Raw genomic sequence first — 16921 nt, 5'->3', positions numbered from 1 at the left:
AATGAAGATGAAAGTCTTCAATACACAAGAATATGTAGTATTTTAATAGCTTAAAAAACTCTATGAAATTACAGTTTACACAATTTTTATCAGTCTTTGCAATTTTAAAAAATCCAAGTATATTCAGTTTATAATTCAACAGTAAAAAAGAGGCAGTTTGTAGTTGCTTTTTAGGAATATTTCTCACCATAAAATGAAAGTAACTTCTTTTAGCACAATGAAAAGCAAACACAAGGGGTCTTGCCACACCCAGGGTAGTTCTTTACCTGAATATGCTGGGCTCTTCAGAGCTGTCTGAATGAAAGAGGGGATTTGCAAAGATATGCAAAGTACTGTCTGAAATTCAGAAAACCCTATAGAACTATAGGCTTCTAAGCAGCAGTGGGAACCGATAAACATTTTCTGAAAACATAAAACAAAAAAAGTCTTTGACTTCCCTACTGATAAAATTAAGCCAAGTGACTGAACTTGAAACACTACAAAGACCTATGGCTGAAATGTCTGTTTTACTCAAAGCCAATACAGAGGGTGACAAAAAATTCCAGCTCTGGAAAGATACTTCAATATATGAAATACTTCCATCTTGTTACAAAACTTTACAGTTGTTCCATGTCCCAGAAAAGAGAAAACACTACATGCTGGGTTGCTCTTTATGGTTGCAATAAAAGAAGAGGTGTTTTCACTGGAATAATTTGTTTTCTGTTCTTCAGAATCGTAATCATTCAGGAAATAAAAGGCACAAATAATACAACAAGGAATGTATGCCACTTGCAATTCTTGTTCTGATCCTTCTTGACTTCACAGCTCACCTCCAGCACACAAAGAAAACCACTTTCACCTGGGAAAGAGGGAACTCAGGATCATGAGCAAGATCTGATTTAGTATAAAACAGGTCTAAACAGAAGACCTGGCACAGAAGAGTTTCAACAGGCAGATCTGTTCTGATTCACATTAATTAGTTTCAGCTTCCATCTTTTGCACAGCATCTCACTTCAAAGCTTAACGTTTTCCAAGATAAATGCTGGAAGTGGCTGTTTGCAACCCTGAGTAAGAAGGAAGTGTAAGGCAAATATCTATCTAAAGAAAGCTCTAAAGAAGAAAAATAGTCTAGAGCACAAGAAGCTAATGAAAGTTAGCAATTTTTTTCATGCCTCATGTATTTGATTTAAGAGTGCCATAGTCATGACCCTCAAATGTCCAGAGGCCCCACTTTCTGAAAATAACAATATCAAAGAAGTCTTAAAAGCACACGAGTTTTCTCCTCATTCTCCAGCTTCAGGATAAAAGCAGAAACAAGCAAAAGTGGCACTGCCTTAAGTGAAATGAACAACCAGAGCAGGTTCAAAGATCATTTACAGAACCAAGCCTTCTGACTAATTCAACAGTCACAAAAATATTCTAAACTTCTTTCTTCTGAAGGAGAAGTTTTAAAAGGATAACATCTAATCTAACAATTTTTTTCTCTGTTTTTTAGATAAGCTTTTCTACCATTATCATCTTTACAATCTTTCCATATGTTTGGAAAGAAAACTGACATGTATTTCAAGATCTTTTAATGATTTAAAAAAGCCCTCATGATGGGGACAATTATCTCAATCAGGATGCCTTTAGGAGCATGTAAGCATCCAGTAGGCATAAGGTTTTTAGAGTCCTGAACGGGGAAGAAACAAAGCCATCAGCTGGCAACATAGTTTAAAATAATCATTAGCAATTACTCCATCTTGAAGGAAAAAAGCAAAACAAATATTGATTGATAAGCCAAAGAAAGCAAAAGAACCACCCCTGAAAAGGCAGAACACAAATCATTGGCAAGAAAACGGAGGTTACATTTAATATCGGAACCAGATTTTTCCCCAAAAAACTTCCAGTTTTGTTTCAGAGAAGAATGTTAATAAACAGTGGAGAACATTTACATTTTTTAAAGCCTTGGGAGACCTCCAGCAATAACATCTGAATAGAGGCTATTTTGGTCAACCACAAGTTCTCTCCTTTGCCTCAATTTCTACCATGATTTTTAGGAATTTGTTGCTGGTATTTCAAAGCTTTTTATACTTTGGGAAGACATTAACGGTTGGGCCAACTCATTTTTCTCTAGAATGATAAACTTCTACTTCCTGACAGAAAAAGCACTGGCAACCTCTCTGACAGTATGGCACACACATTTTTCAGCTTATACAGACAATATTCTCCATCAGAGTATGCCACAGAGGCAAAATAATTTGTTCTTGTACAATAGGGTCAGAAGTTGATATCCACTTGACTTTTTCTCAATTCCTTTTTTCTCCAGGTACTTCTCAATAACCAATTTAACACAGATCAAAAAAATACAAGAGTGAAATAGTTTCTAACCATCCCTTAAAAGGAAAAGAAGAAAAAGCAACAGAAGACAAATGCATGTCCCTTAATTTTTATTTACAGAAGATGACTAACCCTAGCATTAATCCAGCCTTTATTTTGTAGCTATGGAAGGAAAATCAAATGTTAAGTGTGTATCTAGTGCAAATATTCCTGAAAAGCATTTATTTTTATATATTATTTTCTTGGAATTTGAAAAGTGTCTTCAGTTTTTTTTTCTTATTATCAATGGCACATTGATATAGCTGAATTAGTATACAAGAGCACATGACAGAACAGTTCCAAGAGATTCTCTTGTTCTCCTGGGGAAAGCAAACAGATTCTTAAGGACAGCTGACAAAGAAAAAGCTCAGCTGAAGTGTTGCCAAGATAGATAACACTAAATATTAAGCAAATTCCTAGTAGAGACAGTTAAGAATTTAATTGTCAATATCACTTTTTCTAAAACATAGAAATTGTAAAACACATGTGATGTGCAATGTGGGATTCCCTATAGCAGTCCTGAGGCTGAAAATGGAACACTGGCAAACATCTAAGGAAATCAAGTACAATTTGCCTTCTAACACACTGCACAAACACAAAATTTTTTGCAGGTCTGTCATAAAAGCCTTATAATACAAAAAAAAAAAAAAATCATTAAAGGGGAAAGGAAAACTATTAATTTTTCTTGCCTTTCATACCACCTCTTCCCTTGCCTCTAGGTATTATCTGGGTTTAGGTCACTTAAATTCATTCCCTCTTAATGTAATCCTATCAAAAGAATTTCAGTTGAGTTGATACAAGAGAAATTACAAAAGGAAAAAAATAATTCAGCATCAAAAATAAGGGTTAAGCACATGGTCAGAGAAGCTAAACTTGCCATTTTATTGGCTTGTCTGACAGCTGTACTAGTTAAGCATGCCTTTGCACACTCCAGCATGCCTGTTTTCTGATATTGGTGTCAGCTGCTTTCATTCAGGTTTACATAAGTATGGCTTTTATCCTGACCAAGTGAGATGGATGACAAACACAAGGGAGATGGAGTAGTTTAAGAGTTGTCACTACTTCAGCAACTATTAATTATGGTATACAGACATTTGATAATACATTATGTGCCCATTATATGCTCCTTATGCAAAAGGTTTTGCAGCCATCCTGAATGCACCATTGCTTTTTACACTTACTAGTCAGGACTATGGACCATATCTATTTTTCATCTTTGGAAAAATATTGTCTTGGTTTGAGGGGTAACAATATTGAATTAACCTCTTGTAAACTGCTCAACTAATTACTACATCTCTCAAAAATATTCAGGTAATTTTTGCTTCAAGCTGTCCAATGTTGAATTTCAGCCACTGGATAAACCTTCTGTTCTCAAAACATAGAGACCACAGGTTAGATAAATTATACAGACTGAGATTTGAGGAGCTCAGTCTTGTTTTACCAACACAAGTCTTTTCTACGATGCAGTCATTCAGTTCACAAAACCACTATAGGTTCCCTCTCATACACAACCTTCCTTTTGGGCATATTAAAAATACACCACTTCCCTGTGTCACTTTCCATAGAAATAATTGTCTTATTTTAACAATCTCTCATTCTGATCATCTTCACACCTGAGCTAGTAGCAGATCTGTGTTCCCTCCAGTCCACTAAAAATGTATTTTGGTCCCTAGGAAATCTGGGGATTCCCTATAGACCATTACACCAATGTCTGCCTTTATGGCATTTTTTCATGACCAGTCTGATTATTCAGTTTTCCTTTTCCACAGCCCACACAGCTGAACAGTAAGGTCAGCCAAGACACATTTCTTTTTTAATGGTGGACTTTATCCTTTATCTCCTTCTAGTTTTGTGCACAGTGGAAGAGCAGAAAAATTCTCAACTCTGAATTTATTACACTTTTCCACCTTGACATCAGTAGCCACAGAAAGTAGAAGACCCAAATTTTAAATAATTTTAAATAAAAATTCACTCTGTGAAGATTTTGAGATGAAACAGAAAAATATCAGAAGCTCCTTTCCATTAGTATGGATAAAAAAAAAGGTAAACGCATTCAGAATACAGTCTGACATTATGTAACTATTTCAGTTAGAAAGCAGGCTCTAAATGAGCATACTATCCACAGAGAGACTTCGATTAAAACACAAGCAGCAGAAAATGCAAACCCCCAAATATATTACTCTTATTAAAATATTCAGTCAGTAATTTTAAATCCACTATGAAACAGAATTGTGTTAATGCTATAGACATCCTAACAGGATGTAAATTCTTCAACTAAAAGTCAGTTTATTAAACATGAAACGTAAAAACAGTACAGTCAAATCAAGTTGAACACTGATGACACAATGAAATAACAGATTCTTAGTAACTGAGAAAACAAAACTGAACTATTTTGCATATTCTTGCTGTTGTTTTTTGAATTCCGAAACTTTATTTCATAAATCTGGACTTTAGCCACACAAATGTAAGTCTAGTCCTGGCACAGAAGTTAGATTCCTTGAAGGACACAGCTAAAACATTTCCCGTGGTAAAAAATAATTACTGACCTATATTAAGCATCTAGTCTCTCACTATCAATAGAAAATAATTTCTGTGCTATTTATTTACTGAAATTAATTGCTAGGAGTAAAGGCACACTAGCAGGCATTCCAAAGCATCTCTGTTAATAACCACTTAACCTTACACTTGTCAGAAACTACAGTAGTTATCACTTTCCTGAACATAATTTGAGAAAAGAAAAAGCTAATCGAAGTGTCTGAAATACAGCTAAAGGTACATTTCATAGACAATTCCCCACAGTCTGTCTTGTCATGCACATCTTACAAGTCAGCAGCCCATGAGATTTCAGTAAGACACAGTTAGATTCCTGAACTAAGGAGTCAGACGTCCACGCTTTCTAAACATGCAGAGTTCTGAAGTTTTTACTTTAGTTCATCTATAGGAGATTTCGTTTTTAACGTGACATTATTAACTAAGGTAAGAAAGACAGCCATTCCTTCAGTTCTTCTGAAACCACCATTTCTGCACACAGTTTTAATTCTATGGCTGCATCAGAAACATACCAATAACACCAAGCCAACATTTCTGAAATACAACAGAGCCAATTACAAATCAGCAGTCTTAACAACTTTTCTCCTCCCACTCAGGGCAGCACCTTAGGTTGAACTGTTGATACAGCATTACATGAATTAAAAACTGTCCACAGGATATATGTAACTTCCCTGTTCCATTCTACCATAAATGATGGGACATAAGCAAACTGTTTCAATTGATATGACACTCAACCTTTTAGATTACTGTGACCACTGATACTTCACCCATGGCAAGTATATCAGAGCAATGAAACTTGACTGAATTTCCTGTCTATTAAAATTACTTGTTTGCTGAAAAAAATACAGATAATACAGACATTTGCTACAGCCATTCTCTCAATTAGATCTACATATCTGAACACATACATCCAAGAAATCATGACTACAAAAAAAACCCCAATAGAACAAAACAAAACATAAACCACAAAGTCTTACCTTATGTGCTGGCACTAGATTAACTAACACTGTATCCAAAAGCTCCTGTGACACAGTATCTCCCTCACAAATGATAGAGCTCATTAGATCAACCATGTGCATGTGAACTTTTTGGTTATGACCATTGCTGAAATTAAAAGAAAGAATTCTTAGTGTAATATGTACGTAAAGTACGACTTCTGTTCAGAGTACTCCCTGCGGTGATGCCAAACAAGAAGGAATAAAGTCAGCAAATCACAAGTTTTCTTAGAAATCAGAATACTTCGATTCCTTGATTGCATATACCATCATTCTTAAATTCATGCTCTCCACATTCACTAGTGCAGTAAGACTATCTGTCCCTACCATGAAAAGACAGTCTATAAGAGCATCTCTCTGCTCTGCCCAACAGTGGGGAGACTTCCCCTGGCGTGCTGAGTGAAGCTCTGGGCCTCCCAGCACAAACGGGATATACACATCCTGGACTCAGTCCAGCAAAGGTTCATAAAGATGATGAAGGACCTGGAAGTGCTCTCATGGAAGGAGGGGGCTGAGAGGGCTGACATCTTTTTTTTAGCCTTGAGAAGAGGTGGCTTAGGGAAAAACTTAATGATGAGTTTAAATACCTGATGCTGGGAGTAGAAAAGACAGGGCAAGACTTGACACCATACGCTCGGTGGTGTCCAGTCACAGAACAAGAAGCAATGGGCACAGGGTGAAAGACAAGACATACCATTCAGACATAATAAACTTTTTAAATAAGTGGGTGATTGAGCACTAGAAAGTTGCCCAAAGAGGGCACAGCCTCTCCATCCTCGAAGATGCCCAAAACCTAAGTGGCTACTGTTCTGGGCAATCTGCTCAAGCTGACCTGGTTTGAGCAAAAGGAAAAGGCTAGACTACCTCAAGCATTACCTTCCAGTGTCCACTACTTTCTGACTCATGTTTTTACAGCATTCATGCTCCAAATTCCTTAGAATTGTATGCTATACCATTCAATTTCAAGAACAGAATAAAAAAAATGCAGTAAATGACAACCAAAGAGAAGTTTCTTAGGAAAAAAAGATGATGTGCAGTGTGTCTTGTTTCATTACAACAGAAAAGACTGACTACCTTTAGTTAAACTAAATTACGAAACTACGGCCATTAACGCTAAAAGTCACACTGAACAGCTATGTTCACAGTTGCTGACCTCAATCATGCAATAATATACTGCAATTTGGGGTGAAAATACTTACTTTATTACTGAAAACAGCGTTCTATACAGCTGTGTAAAAATCTCATTGCTGTCTTCTAATTCAAAGCATATGTTATAAGACTTGACCCAAGCAATGTTCTGTGTGGGAATAGGAAAAAATGAAAGGAGCAGTTAATAGAAGATTAAACTGAAAGATTATGTTTAACAGTTTATTATTAAATAAGTTATGAATCTTACCTCAAGCAAATAAAAGTATCGATTAAACTGAGGGCTTTTTGTATCTTCTAAACCTTTAAGTTGCCTTGTTATGAACATAAATATATCCTGAAAAGAAAGAAGTGCTAGTTATTCAGTCAACTTCAATTAAACCTTCAAAATACAACAATTACCTTTTAAAGTTACTTGCATTATTTAGTCACTACAAAAGATGCAGCAGTGACAGACATTATTCCACCATCCAAAAGAAGGTCATCTACAAAAACATCATGGAAAATGTCAAGGAGTAATTTTAAAATACTTCACGTTTCTTTAAAGGGTCGAGAATGTAACCTTTTCCTAAGGAAACAAATGTTTTCCATTTCCAAAGAAAAGCACTCAACTTGACAAACACAGATGCAACTGTCTGGCTGCAGAAGTCAAGAGATTATTATTCAGCAGGACAATGAATTTAATATTTTTACTTCATATTACAATGAGTTTCAAAAGAAGGGAAAAAGAGCACTAGGCAACTACATCTTTCCTAAGAGTACTATTATATGTTCTCTCTGTATTGTTTGTGCATTTCTCAGTCATCAAGACACTGACACAGATAACATCTCTTGCAAAAACTAATAAAGCAAGTTGCTCCTGTTTCCTCTTATCAACTTGCACCACCAGAAGACTCCTATAGAAAGTCTCAAATACAATAAATTGAAGCCAGTTACAAGGAACAAATAGTCAATTATGAACAGAATTTAAACACACAGGAAGGTTTATATATAGATATATCTTTTTTTTTTTTTACATTCAGATAATTAACAGCTGGAAATTCACTACAGCTATATTAATCTGAATATATTAAATCAGAATATTTAGAAATAAGTCCCAGACACACTATTAACAGCCTCAACTGAATCTATGTTTCATCTAGCAACCTAGGTGTAAATCAAATAATTTCCAAAAGGCATAAAGTTGTCATAATAAATAAAAAAGCCTTACTGTTAATCCTGAAATGGTCTATATAAGGCTTTTCAATATCCCTTTCAAAATGACCATTTCCCCTAAGTCACCCAAGAATAATACACAGACAAAAGAAAATAATAGGGTTTCTTTTTTTCTTACACTATAACCACAAAATGCAGCCTTAATCATTAAGCTGAGCACTTACTGTGGATCTAGGTAAAATCAAGAACTAGATTACATATGGCATCACCAACTCTTGGCAAGAAAGCACAGTAAACACACTGCTCAAGAGATACAGCTATGTTCATGTGTTAATTAGGTTTGAAACTGATTATGAAGAGTTAAGGATGATCAGAAGGGTCACTGTATGATTCACACTTCAGATCCCCTACAGAGCACACCATCTAGACTCTTCAGCTGAAATTAAACCAAAAGGCACAAAGGACATATTTAATGGTCTCCAACCACTCAGGAGCATTCAGTCCCCACTCAAACGCCCATCTGAAGAATCCCTCCTTTAAAAATTAGTGCCTGAACTCTAGCAAGCCATCAGTCCCCACCCAAAAATGAATACTGGCCTATGGAAAGCAGGTACACTGGAAGGTTTTCTAAAGTTTAGAAGACATACAAACTGAGTCTAAGGGAAGAATAAGAATCAACTGAAGAAGAAAGGGGGCACGTGAAAGACTGACCAATGCCAAACATAAAAACTACTGCATCTTAGAACCCATGTTCTATGTTAATTATTTCTGTTAAACTTCCATTATAGAGGTAAATATCAATCAGTTCATTTAACCAAGTATCTTACTTTCTATCCTGCTGCTCAATATGCAATACTTACCTACCGAATGTGATTCAAAGACCCTACTAATTTTCCAAAAGTTCTCATCACTGTGCTGTATATAACAACAGACATTAATGAATAGCATACATGTACAGGAAGTCCAACACCTGAATGCTTCAAATAGCATGGTTTGAAAAGGCAAGCATTTAGTCTGTCTGCAAGACAGACTAAACTCAGAAGTACTCACTAATTCTTAATATCTCCTGTACTACTACCAAACATTTTCCCCCCTTTTTAACCATATTTTCCCCTTTTTTAAGCATACATAACATACTACTTGAACATACATTTATAAATTCAAAACACAGGCTAAAATACACTTTGTCTGCAGCCAAAAATGGCAATAATTTCACAACTGGACAATATGTTTACACATGAGACTACATAAAGGAAGTCTACAGTAGAATCCAGACTTTAAACAGAAAAGTGCTCACACTTCAACTTTAGAGAAAGTATTGTTTTTTTTGTGGATTGCTGTCTTGATGCCAATTAACTACATAATGGCTTCAGTAATCATCAGAGCCATAGCTCTCACCAGAGAACACCTTCAGATAACTGAAGTTCTGCTACCATATACCCTTTTTAATGTCTACATTTCAGCAGGCAGGCAGACAGTCTTTTCGTCCAAGTCATACATAAAAGTGATTAGATTATCTTCTCACAAAAAAAAAAAAAAAAAAAAAAAAAAAAAAAAAAAAAAAACCAGATTTGGGCTCTAGGCTTTACACAGACTGAGGAGGGCTTAAAGTCAGAAGTTTTGAGATCCCAGCAGAGCAAAACCACTCCAGCCCTGTTTTTATTCCACTCACAGCATTTTCCATCCCTGTTATCAATGCTCTTTCAATGATCAGCAAGGAATGTAAGATTTAAACTGATGATACACATAAAAAACAGAAACCTGAGATTCTTATCCCTTTCCTCAGCATCTCATTTGCACAATATATAAGTTACAAAGAGATCCACTGAATCTGAAGCAAGGGCAAAAACCTAAGATGTAAGTTTTTTCCTCTCAAGAAATGAATCCTTTTCAGCACTCCCCTTTGGTGTTAAACATGGAGGAATAGACTCAGCTTCAGTATGGATTTGATATTAAATACTGGATAAAAATAGTGCCAAGATATAACCCAAGAGGAAGCATTCTTCCTCTTACCTCTGTCATAAAGTGGAGGGAACTCTTCGACATTTCTACCAGAGCTTGTCCTGAAACCACAAAAGCTGAGTTCAGAGGAAATGGGTTTGCAAAAACCTACCCCAGCAGTCCTAGAAAACAGTCCCTATTGTTTAGCTTTTCTATATTTCTCAAAATGTGTTTAGAAAACTGAATCAGGAAACAGAATTCTGAAATCCACATAGATTACAGAACTCAATGTTGGCAGTGGAAGTCTCTCATCTATTCCAAGATCTGTCCAAGCAGTGGTTGTAGTATTTTGACACCTCAGGTATGAGATCAGTATTGTAAACCTTCTGATGTTGTACACTTCAAAATCTGAAACTTAGTAGCATTTGCTAGATCAAGTGCTCTAAGGAGGAATTTAGCCCAACTCAGAAAGAGAGAAATTAAAGCTCTAACCCTAACAAGCAGACGAAAACATATACTCAAAACTGAAATAGTCATCAGGACACCTGAAAACCATACTTAAATATAGCATAATAGAGAAAGCTAATATTCATCTCCAGTTGAAGATGGTGCAATCAATAAGTAAGACGAGTAGATGTTGTACTTCTGATTACACACTAATTCAGAATTAAGAAAAATCCCTAGCTATCTCTCCATTATGTCTGTTAACAAAAGATGTACTATGGCAGTTGAAACTGCACTGTTTTCCTAATTAGGAAGCACTGCTGGTGCAACCACTAGATGAGTAATTTAGTGATTTCTCTTAAGTGATAACAGATAGCCTATCCACCATAACTGTCTTTTTATTCTACTGTGGAATAAACAAAGACCAAACTAAACAAAAAAGACCACACACACTCCTAAATCAGGAAGACATAAAAAGCATGCATTTTTCAGGGTTACTTTCACCTGGCTTTTTGTACATTTCCCCCAAAACTCAGTTCATCACTCTAGATTCTGACTGCACACTGGAAAAAGTTTGATTTAAAGAGTCGGGAACTAAGTTAGATTTCTACTTTAAAAAGTAAAAACCCCACAAAACAATATAAAATTTATATTTTTTCTGAAACAAATTAGTCAGATCTGTACTTCCTTTTCAAAGCTGACATTTCTCTATCAACCATCTCCATCTAGTGGGATCAGTGATGTTCATAACAACAGAATTTTCCAAGTCACATCAAAAATCATTACGAAAAATCAGTACAAAAGTACTTTATTTCAACAGAACCTTTATCTATAAATATACAAGTACCCATCTCTTGGCAGTTTAATTTGAGATGCAAGGATATTTTCCCAAGTGAAGGTATTAGCTAGCTTGCAAGAGATTGTGATAAAAGCTATACATATGATAAATATTTCTAAAGTTAAGTAACCTGCAGATCCCAAAAAACAGTTCAATAAAATAATTATTTTCAATACAAATCCAAAACTCTGCAAGTTATTGGAAGATGTGCTGTACAGCCATAGTGTCATGGGCAACTGACTTGACCAATCATATTCCAAAATCAAGTGAAAGCTTTGAACTGTTTAGGCTGAACCAGAAATAAAAGGAGGAAAAAGCAGTCATAACCAATTATATTAATCACTGAGTGTAAAAACCTGGAGTGGAAAACCAGATTGATTTACCTTCAGTTTATCCGGTGAAGTGTATGGAGCTTCAGGGGCATAAATTCTGAAAATATCAGCAAGACAACATGCTACCAACAAACGTACATCCTTATCGGGATGTTTGAGGAAAAAATCTGAAGCAAGATGTAAAGCAAGATTTAGGTAGAGCTCCTTTTCTTCTTCAGAGTCCTGGTCCATATCCATGAAAGTCTTCACAACCATCTAAATAGACAGACACACATTAGTACATAAAATTAAATACTCTGTGTAACAGAATCCTTACTAAAAGTTACTTTTTGTTTTTGTGCAACTTCTGTCAGAAGCATTATTAGTTATGCAGCAGTACTTACTTGAGCAACCAGTGTTTTCATTTTTCAGGACACAGGAAAGACCTGGCCAAGTCTTCTATCAACTGTCCCAACACACAGTCTCAGCAGAACTACTGAAAGCCTAGTTATAGACTTCCCAAATCTTTCTGAGAAACCATATAATCAAGCTGGACAACTGAAGAAGTGCAACAGCATTCACTGTTACAGCCATTAAATTAAAATTCAGAAAATGGCAAAACATTATTAAAAATATTTGTTTCTCCCTCAACTATCCAGTGATGTTTTTTTCCTCCTTCTATTCTTTCAGTTTCAGGTTTTTGCCTATTACTGCTCTGAGGAAAATTCTATTCCCTGTGCTGTCCAGAAGCAGAGCACACACTTTCAGCAAATGCATATATAAATCCAGGCAGCTCAGCAGCATGGATGTTGTCCAACAAAACTAAAATGACCACAAGGATTGCAGTTACTGAAGTTATGGAAGAAAAAAAAGAGTCTTAGGACACCAAATATTTAACAAGCTAAATAAAACAAAAGCAGGAAAAGCTGTATTTAGTAACTGCTGGTTGGTGGGAATTCTTACATTTAAAAACTTTCTGAAGGAGGGAAATTTATTGACAAAATAAAGTAATTATGTCCTTCTCCAATTCTTTATCTGACTCACAGAGGAAAAGTTATTTTAAGGAGATCAACACTTGTAAAATTAACAAAATTATACTAAAACTTAATTAAACAATCATGAGAATCAAAGCTAAAACTCCCATCTATTTCTTCAGCACAGGAAGAGATATTGTTCAAAGAATAGTAATGTCAAGTCCTAGAATCGTATTACACTGCAAAATAGTTTACTTTGCTATAGTTTGTTGTTTGGTTGGGGTTTTTTTCCCCCCCTCAAAAAAATTTACTTTAACTAGTCAGGGAAAAACAAGCCCAACTCAAGAAACCCCAATAATAATTAGGACCCTGCACAATTAGGATCACAGAAGCTGTGAAGTTTTCAAACATATGAGAATCCTTTACAAAAAGGCACAGAAGATCAGCACCTTATGCAGACACAACTTCCATTGCCAGAAAAATGAACCACTTCAAGTGTTCTGGTGTCCTTAAAAACTAATTAATTTATGAGTCAGAATTGTTCCCATTTCTATGAAAAGCAGTCTTTTCAAGCTTATTGTAACAAATATGGGTTTTTTCTACTCTAGAAATGAACTTTTAGTGACTTTTCCCTGATAACATGAACATCTGTACAAGTCAGGACAACAAAGATCAGTCACCTTGTCTGTAGAGCAATCCATCACGGTGTTTAAGGAAAAACAAAGGAAAACAAGCTAGTCCTAGCACAGCTTTCCAGATTCCTGCAAAGCAATAAGTTAGAGGACTCTGGAGCCTAAAATCATACCCAGACCACCACGATTTATACTCCTGGAGCTTCATCTTCCAGATGTGGCACATATTTCTTAACCCACTCAATTTTTACTATGTCATTCTACAGAAACAAGCTTTGGAATTAGGTTGTATAAAATGTACAGAAAAGTGTATTGCTAGACTAGTGGTCTAAAATTAGTATTTCATTAGATGATCAATTGGTCCTTGTGTTTTAAAAGAAACTGTGGAAAAATGTTTATCTCACATTATTCATCATTTCCAAGTGTTTATCACCTTTCTGTCTTTAGTGCTAGTTCACAACTGTCACCACTTAGTTTCTATCTCCTTTCCAAATCTATTATAAACTTCAAGAGAGCATCAATTCAAAATGCATAAAATTTCTGAGGTAAGTTATACTAATACAGAAATTCAGTCTGCATATTTTCCATTTTATTCTCAGATTTCCCAATAATTTGCATTTATATGAATATATAGTCATCAACAAACAGCAGAATGTCCACTTGCGCACAGAAAAGTGCTTTTTCCCTAATAATTATGCGAATTTGCCAGTCAGAGAAATCAAGAGGCTAACAGTTCACTTATTTATCAACTACTGCTCTTTAGCACCTGCAACTGTGTCTATTCTGAAGTTCTGTACATTTGTGGTGTAGTGTGGATCATCCAACCTGTTACAAAACACTGTGCAGTTTTTTTCCTGACAGTGAATGCACAGCCACAAAAAACAGCTAACAAGAAACACAAGACATCTTAAAAAGTCCTCCTATTCTGCAAGATAGATCAAGACGACAAAAGAGACTAGACATTCAAGGCCAAAAATGGCCAAAAATTTAATTCAAAAATGAAATTAAGCTGCAGGAGAAAAACAGATTAGTAAGAACTGCAGTGCTGCATTTCCACAAGGTGAAAAAATATGCACGTTCTAAAAGAGAATTCCCTCTCTTAGGAATCACTCATAAGCAAAGTTATAAATGTTGTCTTTTATTCAGCATCATAGAATGTAATATACTCACAAAAGTCTATCAACCAAAAACTCAAAGCCTAGACACCAGAGGGAAGAGGAGAAGCAATCCTTGTGTTTTTGGATTTTATTGGGTTTTGTTCATTTACCCATAGCTCCACCTGACTTAAAACTACTTCTTCAGAAAAACTCTGAATTCAGTTCTTCCATCTGTTAGAATACTTAAGGTTCCTCTCCAACATCTGTTCTGTCCTGTTTCACAGGGCAAGCCCAAGCTGCAGGCATTCCTTCTGCACAACACAGGCCTGCCTTTTAGTGAGAGTACACAGGTGGATACAGAACTATAGTTAACAAAATTAGCCTCCAAATCTGCCCAACCTTCCTGTACACTTAGGCCAAATAAAGTGCTCAAGAAACTCAAAACAGAAATACATCAAAGACTAAGTATAATCAAAGTATATAGACAAAGACTTCATCATGATACAGGCTAAAACAATGACAGTAACAGTTTTTATAAACAAATCAAAGGCATAAAAGGAATGTATTGAGAGGTAGCCTAATTATTTCCAAAATTATGACTCTCTTTTAGAGAGGAAAATATTTCAAAACAATGAAAGTACTGAGTTAGCATAGTAGCTGGACTAAAACTTAAGGAGTATTTGAAATTAATGCAGCTCATTTCTATTTGTGATTTTTTAATGCATTTAAACCTTTTCTGAATAAGCCATTTCAAGAAAGTGGTGGAAGGCATAAGCGTGAACAAGTTTCTCCTTCTATGCATAGAAAAGGTAAAGCCCAAAGGGAAAAAAAAAAGCCCTTCCAGATGCAAACTACATTAATAGGATTACTGAACATCTTTTACAAGAAACTTTAATCTGCAAGCAATTACTTGCTTACTGACCTTTAGCCTCCTCACCATCTCTTCTTTAGATATTTTATCAGAGATTTCTTTGACTCCTGGAGGATATGTGATTTTTCCATCGTTGGCTCTCGTCTTTGAATGAGCCATGATTTCAAGGTTTTAAAACTGTGGAAAGAGAAGAAGATTATGTTGTTTAACCAGTTCACGCTTAACCACATCTGTCCCACTCTGACAAATAAAATCCAACTAGAAATATACCAACAAACACATACATACACAAAAAAAGAAAATATATTGATTGATTTCAGTAATCAATACAGTGGGAAACAGCAACAGTTTTGATATCCAGGTAGATTGCCCTATGACACAATAAAGCTTTCAAGAAGTACACATCAGAAAAAAGCTAAAACTCCTCATTCTGGAATGTATTTGATCTTCACACTAACAAGACGCAACCAAGAATCTTACTGCACTGTATCATCTGTTTCCACCTCTTGGTAATAATAGATCCTAGCTAGCTTGGGTTTTCAGGCATCCAAAAGATGTGTTCTCTTTACTCTTTTGGAAACCAAATTTTCCAAAAAAGCCTAAACATCCGTGCTATTGTTACACATCATCATGCCAGTACTGCCAAAAAAGCAACAGATAGAGAATGAAATGAGAGACAGAAACAGAGCAGACCAAATACAAGTCTTTCCTCTATGCCATTAAGGCCAAGTTTTCAAGTGAAAAAGCAGATGAGCAGTGGTATTGTCCTAAATTCTGACTAGGAACACAACCCAGTTACTTGGTTTCTCAGTCCCTTTAAACTGATGCAAATGCAGACTACCATGTAATCCACCCTAAATTATGCAGAGTTTCATTGCTATAGAACAGGAAGCTGAACTGAGATCTTTACTTACATAAAAGCAATGAGTACAAAAGATGGTGAAAAAATCTAAATTGCATGTGTGGGGACAATCAGGATCTCAGAAAAAGACTGTACCAGAACAGTTACAAATGAAGAATATTACAAAACCAAGTTCATTGTCTTGATATTTTTATTTATTTAGCTAAAAGTATGTTCCACTTCTAGTAGTCGTGACTTCTCTGAACTGTGAATTCCAAGAAAAGTATTTTCTTCCTACAGACCTCCTATAAAAGAATCTATGTATACTTTGGATTTCTTAGAACTATAACACCAGAAATAAAAATCAGCCAGAATCGACAAGAAGAGCTGGGCTAGCAGCATGTTCCATAACAGCAGTAATTAAAACTTACTGACCCCCAAGCCAAGATCATTCTACACTGAAAGAGAACTAAAAAATTTAAAATATATTCATCTACCCAACCCCTCCAAAACATGTCAACATCTTTTGTATTCTTCAGTTCTTATTTCATGAAAACAACCAAAATTACAGATTTTGCTTCATCTTCACCTGATCTTTTACCAAACAAAACGTTAACATTGTTTTTTAATTTTTTTTTTGCAAAGAATACATACAGCACAATACATTTTATTTTTGTAAATAGGGAAAACATGAGTAGAATAAACATAATCAGATTTCATTCAACAGGCATGACATGGAATGTACTTCAACAGATATATGAAAGTCAACTCAGTTTCTGTCATCTTCTC

At 35.4% G+C, this 16921-nt stretch overlaps 1 protein-coding gene across 2 annotated transcripts in view; it reads right to left on the bottom strand.

Annotated features, from left to right (window-relative positions):
• Positions 1-15450, bottom strand: part of PDS5B (PDS5 cohesin associated factor B) — a 76894-nt gene extending 61444 nt beyond the window's left edge. For both annotated transcript variants that reach the window (XM_062514699.1, XM_062514700.1), the window contains exons 1-5: positions 15343-15450; positions 11790-11993; positions 7279-7365; positions 7082-7179; positions 5865-5991 (exon numbers count right to left, since the gene is read on the bottom strand). In XM_062514699.1, coding sequence (XP_062370683.1) covers positions 5865-5991; positions 7082-7179; positions 7279-7365; positions 11790-11993; positions 15343-15450 — 624 coding nt within the window. The remainder of the gene's footprint in view (positions 1-5864; positions 5992-7081; positions 7180-7278; positions 7366-11789; positions 11994-15342) is intronic.
• Between the last annotated feature and the right edge of the window lie 1471 nt (positions 15451-16921).

This window comes from Cinclus cinclus, chromosome 2, assembly GCF_963662255.1.
Source record: "Cinclus cinclus chromosome 2, bCinCin1.1, whole genome shotgun sequence".
NCBI classification, from domain to species: Eukaryota; Metazoa; Chordata; class Aves; order Passeriformes; family Cinclidae; genus Cinclus; species Cinclus cinclus.
The sequence above is the reverse complement of the archived record's forward strand: the minus strand, read 5'-3'. Positions and strand labels throughout refer to the sequence as shown.